The 18,951-nt window shown below is 38.2% G+C and overlaps 1 protein-coding gene across 1 annotated transcript in view; it reads left to right on the forward strand.

Moving 5' to 3' along the window:
• TTLL5 (tubulin tyrosine ligase-like family member 5) overlaps positions 1-18,951 on the forward strand; it is a 320,186-nt gene that overhangs the window by 226,922 nt on the left and 74,313 nt on the right. Inside the window, exon 28 of the mRNA XM_012656057.1 lies at positions 15,960-16,155. Within this exon, the coding sequence (XP_012511511.1) occupies positions 15,960-16,155 (196 nt within the window). The remainder of the gene's footprint in view (positions 1-15,959; positions 16,156-18,951) is intronic.

Genomic DNA, 18,951 nt, shown 5'->3' on the forward strand with positions numbered 1-18,951 from the left:
CTGTGTACCAGCAGTTGTTCGGAAAGCTTTACATATATTAACTGATTTACCAGCAGTTGTTCTGAAAGCTTTACATGTATTAACTGATTTAGTGCTTACAGCTACTCTATGAGGTAAATACTATTATCATCCCCATTTTACAGATGAAGAAACCAAGCATAGAGAAATGAAATGAGGGTTGGTTGTGGTGGCTCACGCCTATAATCCTAGCACTTTGGGAGGCTGAGGGAGAAGGGTTGCTTGAGGCCAGGAGTTCGAGACCAACCTGAACAACATAGTAGGACCCCATCTCTACAAAAAAATAGAAAAATTAGCCAGGCATGGTGGTGCATGCCTGTAGTCTGAGCTACTCAGGAGGCTGAGGCAGGAGGATAGCTTGAGCCCAGGAGTTTAAGGTTTCAGTGAGCTATGATAACACTGCTGCACTGTAGCCCCTGCAACAGAATGATACCGTATCTCAAAAAAAAAAAAAGAAAGAAATGAAATGACTTACCCAAGATGACACAGTTGGTAAATAGCAGTGAGAATTGAAGTCCAGGCAATATGGTGGCAGAATCCATACTCTTAACCACTCTGCCATTGATTCTCCTTATCTGTCAGAATCTCCTGATGGGCTTCTTAACACACACATTGCTGGTGGGCCCTAACCAGAGTTTCTGATTTCAGGATGCCTGGGATGAGGCTCAATTATTTTCATTTTTAGCAAGTTCCAATGTGACGCTGATGTTGATGCTGCTGGTCCTGGGACCACGCTTTGAGAACTATGGTTGGGGCATAGCATAGAACAGTGAGCTGGTAATGAAGTGGCATTCCGTGCAAGCAGCTGAAGACCAGGGTGATGCATTTGCAATGGTCTGATGCTATCAGAGACAGGTGCCTACATTTCATGCCAGCTATGACTTTGGACTAGCTCCTCTAACCAATCTTGAACAAATTTCAATAGTCTTGTCTTGGCATAACAAAGGCAAGTAATACTATAGCTTTGCCATTGACTTGATTAATAAGAGGCCAATTCCTAGTATGATGACAAGTTGTTCCCGTAGATTGCATGTTGAAGGTAGTTTGGGAATGGATTCCTAAGAAGCAGTTCGTGTATATACTGCAGTAAGAAAAGGGCTTGACCATAAATAAACATTTTATTTTCCTCCCTTTGGCCCTATTACTTAAAAAAAAAAAATCTCCTTTCTTATGATTTCCCCAGTATTTCCCCTATTTTATAAAAACATCTTTATTTATAAAGGAGGGAAAAGGACAGGTGGAGAAGAATTTTTTTAAAAAGGTGGAGTTTTGGAATTGTCTTGTATTTCCCTTGGCCAATTGAAGAAACAGGGCAGAGGCAGGTTACTAGAGCCAGAAAAGCTGTAGACTTGACTGTTCCAAGTTGCCTGATGTTTTGCTTCCTGGGGAAAAGAGGAGAAATGAAGGGAGCCTAACTGATGTGATGGGGCAGGAATTCTAAATTTGTGATACTTTGCAAGCTGTTTATGTGCACTAAGTTTGAACCCAGCTACAATTCAATGTAGAAGTTCTTGGAAACTGGCATGACAGCTGCCCTAGACAATCTGCACATTGACTTTCACTCTAAAAACTTTTCCTGGCTTGCCTTTGCAGGGTGTGAAAGCTAGGTGATGGTGGTCCAGTTTTACAAGGGCCAGCTGTGCTTGTGTGTACCTATGTTACTGTCACAAAGGCCTGAGACTTTTCCCTTGATTTGATAAAAATCCTGCTGAGCCGGACTCAGTCTTCGTTGTTGAATGAACTCGTGTCAGGGAGTTCTCCTCTGGCTTTCTTAAAGGTCATTCTTTGCTCACTTTTTTTTTAGTTCACAGCTACATTTTTCAGGCTTCATGTGGTATGTTGGTTATGCCAAAATAAAGAGCTGGATCAAAGACATTTCTTGTTCATAAGGCTAAGGATCAATCTGTCTTTTCAGATCCAGACTGCTAATAGATAAAGGAGCAAGGAGTCTCTATCTACATAACTGGCTGATTCCCAGAATCCTAAGTTGCCTTCTAGAACAGTGCTGTGAACTTAACCTTTTGAAAGATTTGGTTTTATATCCAACTTTGTGTTCCATAAAGCTTGCTCCCAGAGTCTCTGCCAGATGTACTAAGAAATCCAACTTTGTCCTTATTTCCTCCTCCTGGGGACCATTCCATCGATCATGGAGTGGTAGGGGTGTGGAGACAGCAGAAGTCTGGTTCACATTCTGTATCCATCGTCAAGTCCAACTGGCTGGGATCTCACTGTACTTTTCAAGGACAGGCATGTCAGCTCCTAGCTTTTGACATGATACCTCAGTGTGTTCTCCCCATTATGTCATTGTCACCCAGTTATTCAATAAAATCAAAGTAAAGTTAGCCAAAATGTCCTACTCAGACATCTTCCCATCATCACTACTGCTACTTTTTCCTTTTCTATATCTCTGCTTATTGAATAAATAATCAGAAGCCTCTCCTCTCAGTTGCTTATAATTCTGCATTACAAGTTAGATACCTTATTTGTATCCTGCTCATGTTCTTAATCTATTTTGATACTTACATCTTTTTTTTTCAACCTTTTTTGACTTTGAGCCACCTTATTCTAATTTGTTGTTCTATTTTCCCTCTCAGCTTCTCTTTTAAGATGTGTAGTAAACAAAAGCTGGCAGATTTATCTTGTGAGAGCTAATTATTATAATATACAGTCTCCTTCTTATTTAGGTTCTTAGTTTTCAGGGCCCATCTTTGTCCTATCCAAACCCTTAATTCATCTGGGAAAATGAAACTCACTAGAGTCAAACTATTGAACCAATCTTATTTTTTCTCTATTAAATTACTGTGTCCAAAGAAGAGCAGTTCTTATGATTACTGATTTCTGATTTATGTTTCTAGTGATTATGATAGTGATTCAGTCTATGATTTAATATACAACAAAGGAACTCATACACTGGGAAAGGAAAAGAGAGAAAATAAGTTAAGACGCTGAAGATATAAACTGGTAATTGAGATGTCAATTTCAGGCCAAAATCTAACAGATTAGCAAACTAATGAGTTGGCGGCCCTTAGAGAAGGAAAAGGGAATAACTTAAGCCCCAGCATTGATTCATGAAAAAAATAAGTCATGCTAGACTAACTTCATTTCCCTTCACGGTAGAATTACTTTAGTAAGAGAAGACCAGGGAACTAAAAAAGAATTACTGTAACTGGGTTTCAGCAAGGCATAATGAAATCTGGTGAGCACAGAAGAGACATGCGAATGTGATAATACTGTCATTAAGAATATTTGGTAACTAAATGGGCAACTGTACCCAAACAATGAATCAGTGTAAGTTTGAAAATTAAGTCTCTGGGACTGTCCTTGGCTCACTAGTTTACCATTTTTATCAATGACTTCATTCATCCATTCATATTTATTTAGGTGTCTACTATATGCTAGGCATATGTATAGATATACCTATATATGTAGAAGACATACAAATCCTGTTTTCAGATGACATGAAGTAGGAATTCCATGGAATAGTGAATACTTTGGAAGACAATCAGGATTCAGAATGATTTAAACAGGCTAGAATGATGAATGTAATTTCATGGAATTTAATAGAGAAAAACATACAGCCCTTCACATGAGTTCAAAAATTCAAGTTTGAAGAAGGCTTAAGGGTTTATGTTGACTTTAAGTGTAATAGAAGTTAACAATGGAATAAGAGCTGCCAAAACCCAATATTATCATGGGGGAAAATGTTCATAACTTACTGCCAGATGAAAAACGCAGCCTATAATGCAGATAATACAGAATCACTCTGTGCAAGGGAAACACACACAGAGAAAGAATATACCTCAAAATGTTGACAAAATGTTTATAGTAGACAACTTTGGTTGTTGGATAATGGATGAATTTTGTTTCAGGCCTTTCTTTTTGTGTTTCTCAGATTTAAGGCATTGACAATATGCTTTTGCTCCTTAAAAAATTTCATTTGTTTCATTCCATTTTGAAAAAGTGAAAGGGAGTGTAATCACTGCTGGTAACCTAGGCTTGGGGGTGGGGAGGAGGATTGTGATAATCTTCCTCATTCATCAGTGCTCACATCCAGTGCCTGAACAGTTACTACTCCCTGGTAATCAGCATTATTAGAAAACCCCCCACTTCCCCATGGAAGCCAGTACTCTGCCCAAAATTAGCTGGGTTGGCTTGGAGCAGCAGCTTCCTTCATGAGGACGTCCCCTCAGCAAGGGCCGCCACGCAGAGCTGTCTCTAGTGGGTGAGATGGGCAAATGGACCTTGCTCTCCTGCTCACACATCTGAGTGATTCTGAAGTCCTTTTGTGGATACACTAGTTTGGTTCCCCTCATTTATCATCCAGGTTTTCCTACAGGGACACAAGACTTGGTAAGGGGATTATAAACACTGCTTTGCCTCTCTTCTTTCTCAGAAGTACTACCTGTTCCTTCGTACCCTTATTGGCTTTTTCCCCCCAGAAGTTTGGGTTCACTTTCCACGGGAAGCATGTTAATAATAACAACTATCAGTAACATTTATTGAACATTTGTTATGTATGCCAGACATTGTGCTAAATGCTCTATATGCATTATTGCATTTAATTCTTGGGCCAACGCTATGAAGGGTGGGATTGATTTTTAGTCTCAATTCACAGCAGAGGAAACCAAGGCACAGAGAGGTTAAATATGTTGCTTTTAGCAATAGAACAACGATGTGAACCTAGCAATCTTATCCTCATTCCCAGCTCTTGGTCACTAAGCTGCTGCCTCCCGTTCTGAGATTGGTCCAGTTCAGAACCTGTGGTGTGGATCCAGGGCTACGGGGCCTCTGCTACTCCAGAATTCTCTCACTAACCCAGCCCTTGCATTGGTTTTGATTCCCTTCCAGCACCCAAAACCTTTTATTTCTTTTTGCCTTCTTTTTTGGATTATTTCTTTAATCCTTTCCCAGGAGCCTTTCATCCTCTCAAATAAACAAAATATTTAAAGGTTTTTAAGCCCTTTCCCCCTGTTCCCAAGCAAGAAGATCAATTTGCACTTACAATTTCATATAGTTCTGTGCTTTTGACCTAGCATATAGGTCGTCAAAAGTTCACATAGTTTTTCCAGATTATTTCTGAGCTTTTCAGTATCTCTAATACTATCCCTATTGTACTTTTAACTCTTCCTGCAGAAGAACCATTTCAATCTGACTCCATAGGTTCAAAATAGGGAGGTAGAAGAGAATATATTCTTATCTCAAGGTATAAATTCAAAGGTAAAAAAAAATTTAGTTTCTTTAGTATCAGAATTTTTAGAGATAATTTAAAAATCTTATTGTAACACATAAATACGACTCAAAGCACCTGTCACCATGAGCATGATCTCATGGCAGGTCCATCTAACTCATTCTACTTAAATAATGTTAGGCACAAATTTCATTTGGCTATCAGTGCTCCCAGTCAACAGTTGCCAAGAGTTATTAGCAGTTACAGTTAACTTGAAATTTACCTTTTAGATTAATTTATTAGTAGATTCTTTCAGTATTTATTTTTATATCTAAATGCAATTTGACTTTTGTTTTTTCACTATTGGAAGTAGTTCTTAGTCATTCATTAAATACATTTCCTAAGCAGATTTTTTTTCTTCACAGTGCTTAATACTGTGCAATTTTAATGCAAAACTTCACTATCATGACCCCTTGACTCTCCTCTGACTGCATATGACTTTTAATGGCATAGTGTATCTTCAGGCTGGCTCTTTAGGCCAGCTTTTTTTTTTTTTTTTTTTTGAGACAGAGTCTCACTGTGTTGCCCGGGCTAGAGTGCCGTGGCGTCATCCTAGCTCACAGAAACCTCAAACTCCTGGGCTCAAGCGATCCTCCTGCCTCAGCCTCCCAAGTAGCTGGGACTACAGGCATGCGCCACCATGCCCGGCTAATTTTTTCTATGTATTTTTAGTTGTCCGATTAATTTCTTTCTATTTTTAGTAGAGACGGGGTCTCGTTCTTGCTCAGGCTGGTTTCGAACTCCTGAGCTCAAACAATCTGCCTGCCTCGGCCTCCCAGAGAGCTAGGATTACAGGTGTGAGCCACCGCACCCGGCCTAGGCCAGCCTTTCTTTCTGTCTTTCATCCGCAGTGCTGATTTACATCATTATTGTCATTCTGCTTGCACTTCTTTCACTTCTTCAGACCTTCATGCCAGATTTTGTTCCTTCAGACTAATATGATTTTCATGACCATCATTGTCATATAAGCTAGTTCCTCTTGATTCTCTGCCTAACACTGTTCCTCCTAGGCTATAAACCACCATGTTAATACCACAGTCCTGCCATTCCTGACTTTTTTTCTAACTCCTCCTTTTCCCTATGGACTCACTGAACAAGTCACTCCTCTAGATCATGAGCTTTTTGGAGAGCAGGAACTATGTGTTTTTCTTCTTGGTAGTCCCTGAGTACTTAGGAACAGTGTCTAATAAAATAAATGTGGATTGAATTGCACTGAAATTTATCTATGGGATAAAACATAAAATACAACTACCTAAAGGCACTCAAAGGTGAACAAAACCTGACTGATACTGGAGAGGAATCAACATTCAGAAGAAGGAAATTGCCAGGGGTGAGTTTTCTGTTTTTCTTTGTTACCTTTTAACCTGAGTCACAGTTTGTACCAAATGGAGCAGATAGAACTTGCACAAAGATTTGCAGTCTAACTGGCTTGATGAACTGGAGGATGAGTCCAAGACAACCATATCTGTTGGAAAGTGAGAGAGGAACCCTAGAAAAGAGGCATCCAGAAAAGGGGAGCCTAAATTCTCTGCATAAAATCTGCCCAAATCTCTGACTGACCTCAACTAATGCATTAGCAGGGCATACTCCAAACCACACAGCTAAAGCAAAAAGAAGGAGACAGAGATCTGAGCTGCAGCCCCCTGAGGGGAAGAAAAATTGCAATTTGAGTTAAGCCAAATTAACCACTTGTTTAAAACACATACACACATATTCTTTGGAGCAACATAATATAATCCAGTCTCTACAACATACCATTCACAATACCTAGGATATGATATGAAATTATTCAACGTATGAAGAAATAGGAAAACATGATCTATCCTCAGAATAAAGGATAATCAATGGAGACCAATCATTAGAAGGCCCAGTTGATGGAATGGAATTAATAGACAAGGATTTTAAAGTGACTGTGATAACTATGCACAAAGGCAAAAAGGAAAATATGCTTTAGTGAATGAAAGATATGAAATCTCAAGACAGATTTCCAGATGAAAATTGTGAAACCGAGAAAATGATGTTTGAAATACAGAATAGATTATCTTAAAAATATTGAGTCTTCCAGTCAGTCAACATGGTACATCTCTGATATTTATTGAAGTTCTGTTTAATATTTTTCAGTAATGTTTTGTAAGTTCAGAGTAGTGATCTTATACATTTTCCCTTAGATTTATTCCTAAGTATTTGGTATATTTTTGTGGTATTATAAGTGGTATTGCTTTTTAAATTTCATTTTCTAATTGCATATTACTAGTATGTAAAATTATGATTGCATTTTGTTTATGGACCATAATTCCTACAACCTTGCTACATTTATTTATTAGTTCTGGCAGTGGTTTTATAAAACTTATAGGGTTTTCTATGTAAGCAATCATTTTTCAGTGAATAATGATGTTTTCTTGCTTATGACATTGGCTAGGTTTCCCATTACTAGTGTTGAATAGAAATGTTTCCTAGTTTACTGAGAGTTTCTGTCATGAATGGGTATTGAATTTTGTCAAATGTATTTTCACATCTAACAATATTATCATGTGATTTTTCTTCATTCTCTTAATGTGGTGAATTACATGATTGATTTTTTACATGTTAAACCAGCCTTGCATTCCTGTGGTAAATGCCACTTGGTCATGATATATTATCCTTTTTATATTTAGTAGATAGATTGATAAATTGATAAATTTTATCTGGTAATATTTTGTTAAAGCTTTTTTTGTATGTATTCATCAGGCATATTGGTCTGAAAAGACCACAAGAAAGTAATTTTCTTTTCTTGTAAATATCTTTGCCAGATTTCTATATTGGAGATATGCTAACCTCATAAAATAAGTTGTGACATTTTCCCTTCTATTTTCTTTTCTGAAAAAGTTTGTGGAAGATTAAGATTTCTTCCTTAAATGCTTGATAGAATTCATTTTGAAACCATCTGGGCTTGAAATTTTCTTTCTTTGTAAGAAAATGCTAAGGCTTTTTTAAAGAGTTAATTAATTTCTTTAGTGTATATTTCAATAGACGTGTAGTTCTCAGAGTGCTGTTAATGGATCTAGGGGCAGGGGAAGGTTAGGATGAGGGGGATCCTCAAGATTTTTGAAGAAGCCAATAGAGTCAAAACCATTTTTGTAGTAATATTAAGATAGTTTTTGCTTTTTTCACCGTGTTGGTATTCGCATTGATGGTACAAAAACAATGGTGGGTTTGTACAAACTGCTCATGCCTTAGTACAAATCACAGCAGTAGCACCAAACTGTAGTAGTAGTCATTGTATTTTTTACCACCATAGCATTTGCACTTAAAAAAGAAATGGCAGTGTTACTTAAGAGTATCCTTAATAAGCAATAATAATTATTTTATTAAATCTCAACCCTGGGGTATCTATCTCTTTAATATTCTGTCTGACAAGATGAGATGCACACATACAGAACTTCTGCGTACTGTATGGTAGTTGTCTCAAGGAAGTGCTCTTGTGTCTGAGCTGCAATTTGAACTAGCCACTTTTTTCATGAAACAACTTTTTACTTGAAAGAACATCTGATGGACAAATTGTGGTTATTCAGATTTGGATATTAGGCAGACATTTTCTCAAAAATAAACAGTGAAAAAACTGATCACTTCAAGGAATACAACTGACAGTATTTGTTGTCCATGATAAAAGTCTAGCTTTCAAGGAAAAATTAGACTTTTGGAAAACTTGTATTTACCACTGTGACAGCTTCCTAACACTTAAAGACTTTTCTGATAAGACTGGTGGTGATATTAATGAATGTGATTTTTTTTATATTGTATAATGAAATGTGTCAACATTTGGAAGGTCTGTATAACTCTGTGAACCGATATTCCTAAAGATTAGTGCTTGATGTTACAAAATCTTGCATGGATTAAAGATCCATTCAAAGTGCAAGATAGACCAATGGAGTATGAAAAGTTCCTTGATTTGGTTTCTACATTGCAACTAACCCTTAGACTACTACTTGTTGGGTTTTGATGAAGAACAAAGAGGAATATCCACAATTTCTCTGAAAAGGACTTATTCTTTTTTTGGTTTTTTTTGAGACATAGTCTCGCCTTTGTCATCCCAGCTAAAGTACAGTGGCATCATCATACCTCACTGCAACCTCAAACTCCTGGGTTCAAGCGACCCTCCTACCTGAGCCTCCTGAATAGCTGGGACTACAGGCACACACCACCACGCCCAGATAATTTTTTTTCTATTTTTAATAGAGATAGGGTCTCATTCTTGCTCATGTTAGTCTCAAACTCCCGACCTCAAGCGATCCTCCCGCCTCAGTCTCCCAGAGTGGTAGGATTACAGGCGTGAGCCCAACCTTCATTGTCACCATGCACTTGGTGAAAGAGTTGGTAGATGGGTGCACTGAGTCTCTGTGGCTGGGGAGCCAGTGATTCTAATACAGTACATCACACCAGCCTACACGTGGGTGTTAAAAGTTTGTCAAGTTTAGCCAGTTGTGCCTTACCCCTGTCTATGGCAGATTCTTCCTGCTCCCAGGGATCCATCCTGAATGAAAGTAGCCGTGAGTTTCTGCTTTCCTAGGAAGGACTTGTCGCCTTGCTGTATGTCCTCAGCATTTTGTTGGATTTTAAATAAGTATGATTTAGCAGCTTATTCAGCATTTTTTGTTGTTGTTTTGTTTTTTGTTAAGGTAATAGGTAAGGACAGTCTCTTGAAACAATCTATAATACATCTTTCTCAGAAGCAGGAGTCCAACAGATACTTTTAGATGTTTGTGTATATGTGTGTTGCCTTTGACTTAACTACAAGAGAAGTAATATCCATGATGGAGAATCAGGGAGCTATATTAAAATAGAAAGGGTTCTATTTTATTGTTTCTAGAAGTAGAGATTAATCGTCTCCTTTGGGATCACTTGAGTTTTAATGGAGTCCCAGAAGCCTGTCCAGCTCACTCTCACTCCCCCTTGAGCACCCTCTCAAGCGTTAGGTTCTGGGTGGGGGGCGGGGTGAAGGCGAAGGAAGCCACTACATTTATATGGATGGAAGTCTGATTGAAAGACCTGGGGAAAACATTAGGATAGGAAACCATCACCATAAACATACAGTCCTTTCTCTGAGATCACCAGTGAAGAGAAGAAGGTAGGATGATGGCTACCAAGGGATCACACTTCCAATCTCTGCAATGATCAGGTCTAATGGAGGATTAAGAAGTAGGTTTGAGCAGCAAACTGAATGCTTAAAAATGTGGATATAGGTTCCCCCTCCCCACCTCCACTATTTAGTAGATGCAAGAGGAGGCAGTTTCATCCCTCCCAGATAAACTGTCATAGGCCTCATCATAGAACAGTTGCAGTACAATCATAAGAACCCTTTGGATGATATTACACAGTAGGACTTTTCTTTTTGGTACCTGGAGCCCTTTTTATTTCATAACTCATACTATACTGGTGGCTATAATATGGGCTAACTTTGCAACATAGAATCCTCTGCTGGTAAACTGGTAAGTTTATGTTTTCTACATACTACCTCAAAGAACTGTAGGGCTCTGGCAGCACTGAAATGGAATCATTGGACAGGGGAAAGAATAGTAATTATAGTAGTAGTAGTGGTGGTAATACATTTTTAGAGCCCTTCCTGTGGGCCAGTACTTTCACTGGCGTTAACTCTGTAATTCCCACAACAACCTTATGAGATACAGGTACTATTATCATATCCCCATTTTATAGATGAGAAAAGTTTAAGAAAAATAACAGAGAAGATGTAATGAAGACTACAGTAGAGAGGATTCTTCCCTGCTTTACTCTGTCTTTATCCATTTGGTCTTTGTGAATGTGACCCAGTTCCAGCTGTCCTGAGAGACATTCATATCGGGACACACAATATTCATTCCATGCAGAGCCACTCTAATTTTGTCCTTGGAAATACTCTCAATGCCAGGGGAGAACCCTACCACATTATCATGCCTCTCTGATCACACAGCTTCCTTATTCTGGCCAGCACTGCTTTGTACAGCTCACTGGAGTCCTGCTATCATCTGGAGGATTTGTAGCACTTACTACAGGACTACTGTTTGTGATTCAGAATTTATAGCCAGAGGAAATACAGCTTCTGCCATCCTTAAATATCTGTACATTCCATAAAGTGCCATTGATGTGGATGGATATTCTTTCTTGTAAATAGTAAGGTTCTCCCCAGAAAGCACTTCACTTCCTTCATGACCTTAAAGTGTTTCTTTCAGAAGCAGCATTGGCATTTTGAGCAGCACACATTTTGCTGGTACAAGACTATTCCTTGCATTTCTGCATGGAAATGCAGAATACCCTTGACCTCTACCTGTATAACATCAGTAATCCCCCTACCCCCCATGATTGAAAGCACACCCACATAGTTCCGTCTGCTGTCTAGAGGGGTGGGGCATCCCCGAACATAGTAGCTCCTGTTTGGCTGAGATTGAGTGAAGGAAACTGGGATAGGGACAGTGGAAGCACACTCTGTGTACAAGTGTCACGGTCCTCTGCCTCTACCCCTACCCATACACTCCTGTGACATCACATCATTCTTAGGAAATCTTGAAGCTGAAAGCATATCTTTACGGAGAGTGCAACTTCCTGTTGAGATTTTGCTTTACATTTTGTAGATTCCCTCCAAGCTCCCTAAAACCGATATCCATTTGAAGGGACAGATATTAAAGAAGAGGGAAAAGTATACCCTTCAGTGTATGTTGGCTGGAGGTTGCAGGTGTGCTGCGGGAAGGGCAGTTATAGAGAAAAACATTTCGTCCTGCAGTGCCACCGTGTAATATAGAAAATAAGATGAAGTTATAAATGCACAGGCTAAGAAGAGAATGTAGTATTTAGAAAGACTTATATTGTTGCCTGTTAGCTACAAACGTTGTGAAGGCAAAATACAGCATAGTTCACTTTGAATCAAATGATCATTCCCACAGCTAACTCTCTTGGCTCTATATACCCTGTTCTAGAAATAATGTAAAACAATTAGATGATATTTACAGGGCATATGTACAATATTTTAGTATTGAGCAAAGAATAATATAGAAACACTAAATTTTAGAATGAATCTCAAAATTTTGGTGGGATAAGAAAATGTATTAGTAGTAAAATAGAATTAATTGAGGTTCAAGAATGGGATGGAATTTTGGATGGAAGTGGAAACTGTTAGATGCCAGAGAAAGGAGTATTTAGATATATAAACTTAGGCACCAGAAATCAGGGAAAGCCCAAGTTGTGGTACACCTGGCCTCCTCCATGTCAGTTAACATAGCACTTGCATACTGCAGACCCCAAAGTCTTGTGCTTTAAGCGTGAGGTACCATGGCCTGAATAGCACCCACTGTAATTCAAAGCAAGCAAGTTTCTTGTGGCACTTATTACATTACACAGCTGAGCATTCCTGCCCCCACCCAGTGTTGCACTATAAAAATTCCTGCCTCTTTACTAAAAGCCTCTACTTGCTTGAGAAACTTCCTTTTGTGATTTGGAGACTGGGCTTATGTTACTGATGAGATTAAAAACAGATTTCATTATAAAAGTTTATGATGTTCCAGTCCGTTCAATATGTGTGCAGTTGGAAGAACACATCTCTTCTTATGCAAAGTCCCTTGTTTGATCTTCTCGTGCCCACTGTCCTAACCCTTGTTCACACACCTGAGAACCTGTCCATGATCATCCCCACAAAAGGGGGCCTGGTTACAGACTTGGATTTCTGATATACAGCACGAAGGCATTAAAGTGAATGCCTCCTGGGGGATATTTGTTATTAAAACAGCTTTTAGCAAATAAAACTAATCTACCTAGCCAGTGAGATGAATTCTGATACAAGCCTCATCATTATGTAAATCCTCTAATGTCTAATCTCTGAGTCTAGATTGCTACCTATGGCCAGAAGCTTCTATAACCAGAAAACCTGGAATGGAAACAGAATCACTGTTGATGAATTTCCTGACCTTTGGTCCAGTTATCATAAGTAATAGTTTTATTCAAAGCAGTACCTACCCTAATTGGTGTGGAATTCTTAAGGTTATTTAGCCAAGGCAGTTCCTACTTTGAGTCCCTTCCTGTCCCTTCCTTTTTGTGTTCATCCGTTCATTGGATCAGCCTACTCCTGCCTTAAACACGGATAGCTTTCTCCAGGCCTGGCCTTCTGCTCACAGCTCACTCAGTTCCTTTAGCTATTCAGTCTATTTTGGGGGTGTTATCTTCAGTAAACTTTTCTCTTCCCTTACTAATGAGAAAAGAGATAATAGGTTCCTCTGGCTCTTCCTTTCCTAACTATGTAATCCTGTTTTACTCCCACTCAACACCCTACTTTGTGAATAATGTTAACAGCTTATTAATATATTAAGGTACTTATTTATATTCAATCAGTGCTCACCACATTTGTCTATACCTCTGGGAGCCCCTTGGGAAAGGATGTCCTTTCAACTTTCTAATAGTATGTATATTGAAGCATTTCAAGTGGGATCACTGAAGATCAAATGTCGTTCTCAAAAAAAATTAGCAAATAAGCTCTGAGCTTTTGGGTACTGTTCTCCAAGAAGATTAGCTGATGGTGTGTAATTGAGCAAGTGAACTGTGGGAGCCAAACTATGGGAGAAGATGAGCAAGGGATGTGACATATCGGAGGTGAGATTATGTGGTAGAAAACCTTTCATCCATGGACTTCAGAATACATTGCCCAGACTTACCCTTAACTAGAGATGCGGAAATCTCTTCATTTGAGAGAGACTGGGAAACCAAAGCAGAGGCCTGAAATGACCAGGTTACAAAGGAGGTAACATGCAAGAGAGGAACATGGATTTCTGAGCTCAGCAAACATTTCACTTTGCTCCCTCCCACAGTGCTCTTTTGGGTCACTGGGACTCAGGCTATAAATAACCAGGTGGCCTTTAGGTCAGGACTCAGGAAGGTCTGTATAACCTCACCCAATGTTGCTGTACCTCTGCCGTTGAAATGACCATTAATGCCAAAGGAAAGAATAACACGATGATTTAAATCAATATGAATACTTCTCTCAAATTATTAATAGGTTCTGTTTCATTTTTCTAAACCCATTAACCAGGGTTTGGGGTAAGGTGGTTCACTATGAGAGTCTTTATAATGTTTCTTCTATGTACAATTTTCTCGCTGCTGTACTTCAAAAAGGGAAAAAAAAATACAGAGTAGTTAAAGAAGGTCCAAAGAAGAATAACCAAAAATGTTAAGGAGAAGGACTGCTAAATAAGGCTGTTCTCAAAATAAATGGGGACTTTAAAAAAAAACTATATTAAAATATATGTAACATAAAATTTACCATTTTAACCATTTTTAAGTGTACAATTCAGTGGCATTTAGTACATTCACACTATTGTATAACTTTCACCACCATTCATCTCCAGAACTTTGTCATCATCCAAAATGGACACTCTATACTTGCTAAACAATGAATCCCTATTTTCTAGCTGTTGGCAGCCACCATTCTACTTTCTTTCTCTAAAATTCTAGGTACTGCATATAAGCAGAATCATATAATACTTGTCCTTTTGTGACTTACTTATTTCACTTAACATCATGTCTTCAGTGTTCTATGCACATGCTGAGGAATATGTCAGAATTTCCTTTCTTTTTAAAGCTGAGTAATATTTCATTGTATGTAGATGACACACTTTGTTTATCCATTCATTTAATGATGGACATTTGGACTGTTGTGAATAACGCTACTATGAACATTAGCGTGCAGTTATGTGTTTTAATTTCAATTCTTTTGGTATATATCTACAAGTGGAATTACTAGGTGATTTGGTAATTCTGTATTTAACTTTTTTGAGGAACCACCAAAGTGTTTTCCACAGCAGCTGCAATACTTTACATTCCCACCAGCAGTGCACGAGGGTTCCAGTTTTTCCACATCCTTGTCAACACTTGTTATTTTCCAGTTTTTGTTTTGCTTTAATAATAGCCATGGGTGTGAGTTGGTATAAATGGTGACTTTTCTACCTGGTCTTCAAGGGGAAATGTAGGAGCCTGTAGTTATGAAGACTGCTACTAGTATGTATACAGACATGGTCACCAAGATCTAGAATTTAAGAATTTAGGTAAGGAAGATAAAGTATTTAACAAACAGCATAGCATAGGTCAAAAAGGCCCTTCACCAGGCTGATCGTCAGCCTGGATGGGGACCATATTGAGGTAAATTTGCCATAATTAAAAAAGTGTCTTCTCACACCAATTATGTTACCCAGTGATGGGGACATAAGCTCAAATATAAATAGCTTCTAAAAAGATTTAGATACTTCACTAATGGGTGGTTTAAAAAAATCAACAATTCTGTGTAATTCACCCCTTAGCTTTTGAAGTTGGTGTTAGAGAAGATGATTGTGCCTCTATTCTTACCTTAAATTAGCCTATCAGCCCGCATTTGAAGCTCCCTAGACTCTTCCTGGAGGTCCTAGTGGCAATCACAGGGGAATGAAATAGCTATTTCAATTATTTAACATCAGCAAATATTTCTTGGACATTGACCATGTGCCAAGCCGTATGAGAAGCACTAGGAATAGAACGGAGTGCAAAGCACTGTCCTTGTCCTCATGGAGCTACAGTTTAGTGGGAAAGTCAGCTAATTTATCACACAAATAGATTTGTAATTCCAAACTGTGTTTGGTTCTATAAAGGAAAATACCTGAGACATTTCTCTCCTTTCCTTTAAATTGTTCCTATAACCACTCAAAGAAATCCTGCCTTCTTTTCTCTTCAGGAGCCTCCAAACAGATGGCTTTGCCTGGGAGGGAGAGGTAGAGAACAACGCATATAGCAAGGCTACAGGGGTGGTCCCCCAGCACAAGTATCACCCCACAGCGGGCAGTTACCAACTCCATTTTGCCCTGCAGCAACTTGAACAGCAAAAACTTCAGTCCCGGCAGCTTCTGGATCAGAGTCGAGCCCGGCACCAGGTAAATCAAGATAAGGCTTTTCTATGTGCTGTTATCTTCCTGCCGTTGGCGAATAAATAAATAAATAAATAAGATAAATGAATGAGAAATGTAAGATTCATTTTCCAAAAGTTCACCAGTGCCACCGTGGCTTGGGTGGTTCAACGGGAGTCTACTGTCAGTACTCTCAGGGAAGAACTGTTCTGGAACCATAACATTGGTTTTACTGGAAGGTGGTGCTGAACCAGTGTTTTGACATGCATGGTTCTTTCATTTGAATGTTTCTCTACAAAATCTCAGTTGTGGTATTTACCCTTCCTGATGTGTGATCTTAGTTCAGAAACTTCCCATAGGATCTTATCCCAGATAACTAAAAGCCAGCATTTTAAGCATCTTTATTTCTAAATGTTCCACTTTCTTGCCTTGATAGACTTGGGATACATCAGTAAATATTAATTCTTCATGATCTGTCAAGATTTTCAAGGAATAAATAACTTGGCAAGTTCTTCTTATAGGAACTGGTCATAAGTTAGGTTGCTGATCTTCTATAAAAGATAGGTGTTTATTCAATAAATGTTTATTGCATGTCTGTTGTGTGCTAGGCACTGTTTTAAACAGTGGGGCTGTAACAGTGACCATACCTACAAAAATCCTTGCTGTTGTGGAACTTACATGTAGGGAAATGTTGATTCCCTACTCACAGTCTATAAAAAGCCAGAAAGTCCTGAGTGTATGTGTGAGGGAGCTATGGAAGTATATTGCACTCATGTATCAGTATGGCCCCAATTACAGAGAAAGGGTGACCACACAAAAAAGTCACGCCACAGGGAGTTAAATTTTTCTTGATGAGTCAGGATTATCATTAGAATCAGTTACCATGTTCTACAGTAGGGTTATTGGGCTGAATCATGCTGATTCTATGGGCTTCCCTGATATTTGGCTATATGAAGAAATACCTTACATCAGTTTGATCTCCTGTCACTTGCTTCTTTCTTGTAGAAATGTAGTACACAGTGTGCATCAGTTTGGCCAAATTAATATTCACTCAGTGACTAAGGCAGCATCTCCCAAAGTCTTTTTTTCCCTCTAAATAAAATAATTGTTATTATGTTCTGTATCTTTTCAACTACCATCCATAATCTGATATGACCTTTTTTTAAATTTCGACATAGTTCATCACTTGATCATCTTTATCTGTGGTCACGTACTCTGTACATTATATTAATTCATCATAATTGAGAAATTGTAAGTATAAGCATCTGTGAAGTAGCTCTTTAGCCCATTTTATGCTGGGAAAAAATCCAGACTTCTTACTCTGGAAAGCATAGAATATAGCTTCTCATTTTGATCACCACACTGTCCTCTGTCGTGTAGAAATTTCCTCATTTAGAAAATCTTGGAATAGAAGCATTTAAGCCAGTTTGCATTTCACAATTGCAGATACAATTAATCTGCGTAAATTTCTTAAAGCTTTTTAAACTTCTGAACTCCCTGTCATTCCGAGTACTTGAGAGTGCTAACTTATATCAGACGCTGGATGGTGGAGACATCACTATATAGCCTTATTTCCCTTATGTGAGTTTAATCTGTGGCTCTAATCTAGACAGTACCTTTTAAAATATGCTTTAATATCTTAAAATGGTGGATGATTTTTAAAAATGGAGGTTTTTGAAGGGCATTAAAGTTTTGGGGAAGGAGAGGCAGTTTTGCTGATTTTCACTTTAAGAAACTGCTTCATTTTTAAGTCCTTCTCATACTTTTGATTAGCTTCCAGCAACTCACATTCCTTTGAAAATTCAGAGTACTGTACTGCTGTTCTTGTGTGGATTTTTTTTTCACTGAGGATTATACTAGTTTAGTTTCACTGAATTATGAAGTATATGGAAAATATGTTTTTTAGAATCTGTCAGAATATCTGTCTTAGGGAGGAGGCAGAACTCCCAAGAAGGGAGTTATCTCATGTCTCCTGTAGAGGGAACAGAAAATCATTCATCATAATTTTATGTATGTATATAACATCATTTTATTTCTTCCCCCTGTTCCTCTAAGCCACAGCTGATTTGGGTAAAAATAAAAAAGGCTTAGATTCTGGGACTTTTGGGGAGAGCTAAAGAAATTAATAATAAATTCTGTTAGCTTGAAGAGTTTATTACTAACAAAATAGCAAATAAGATATTAAATATTCTAACATGCAAAATACTTAGGAACTTAGAGCACTTTATTTCAAAGGGAGTTTAGAATCACTACACAGCAAAAGCAAAGCCGTACTAGACTTTAAGCCTTTGTTTTTAGCTTAGCTGTGCTAGATCTGACCGTTAACATTATCACCAAATTGTTTATTAAAGCATGGTTTGCATTCTCAGTATGTCCAGTATTTCTGTCCTTGGGTTAACCCTTTAGGTAAAGATGATACTTCTCTAATGAACTCCTTGCACTCTGGATTCATTTTTTCTAAAGTGTAGGTAGCCATTGGTGTAACTAACAATTTGGTTAACCACCTGTTTGAGAGCAGTGGGTAAAATTGAAATCTGATTTACCTAGCATTCATCCATAAGAGAGACCTGTTTATGCAATAGGATGTTAAAGGAGGCCTTATATTTGTATTATGTTATATTATACTAATTATATTCATGAATAGCACTTTTTATTTTACATAGCGACCTAATAAATATTTGGAGAAAAATTATGTAGCCTTTTTCCCAATACATGCCGAGGAAGTTCTCCATCCTTTTGTGTCCCCAATCAGAGCACTTAGATATCCAGCTGATTGAAGGTGTTAATTTCTGATTAAACTCTGATTCAGTATGTGAATTTGGA

The sequence above is a fragment of the Propithecus coquereli genome, unplaced genomic scaffold (genome assembly GCF_000956105.1).
Source record: "Propithecus coquereli isolate 6110/MARCELLA unplaced genomic scaffold, Pcoq_1.0 Scaffold5, whole genome shotgun sequence".
Lineage (NCBI taxonomy): Eukaryota > Metazoa > Chordata > Mammalia > Primates > Indriidae > Propithecus > Propithecus coquereli.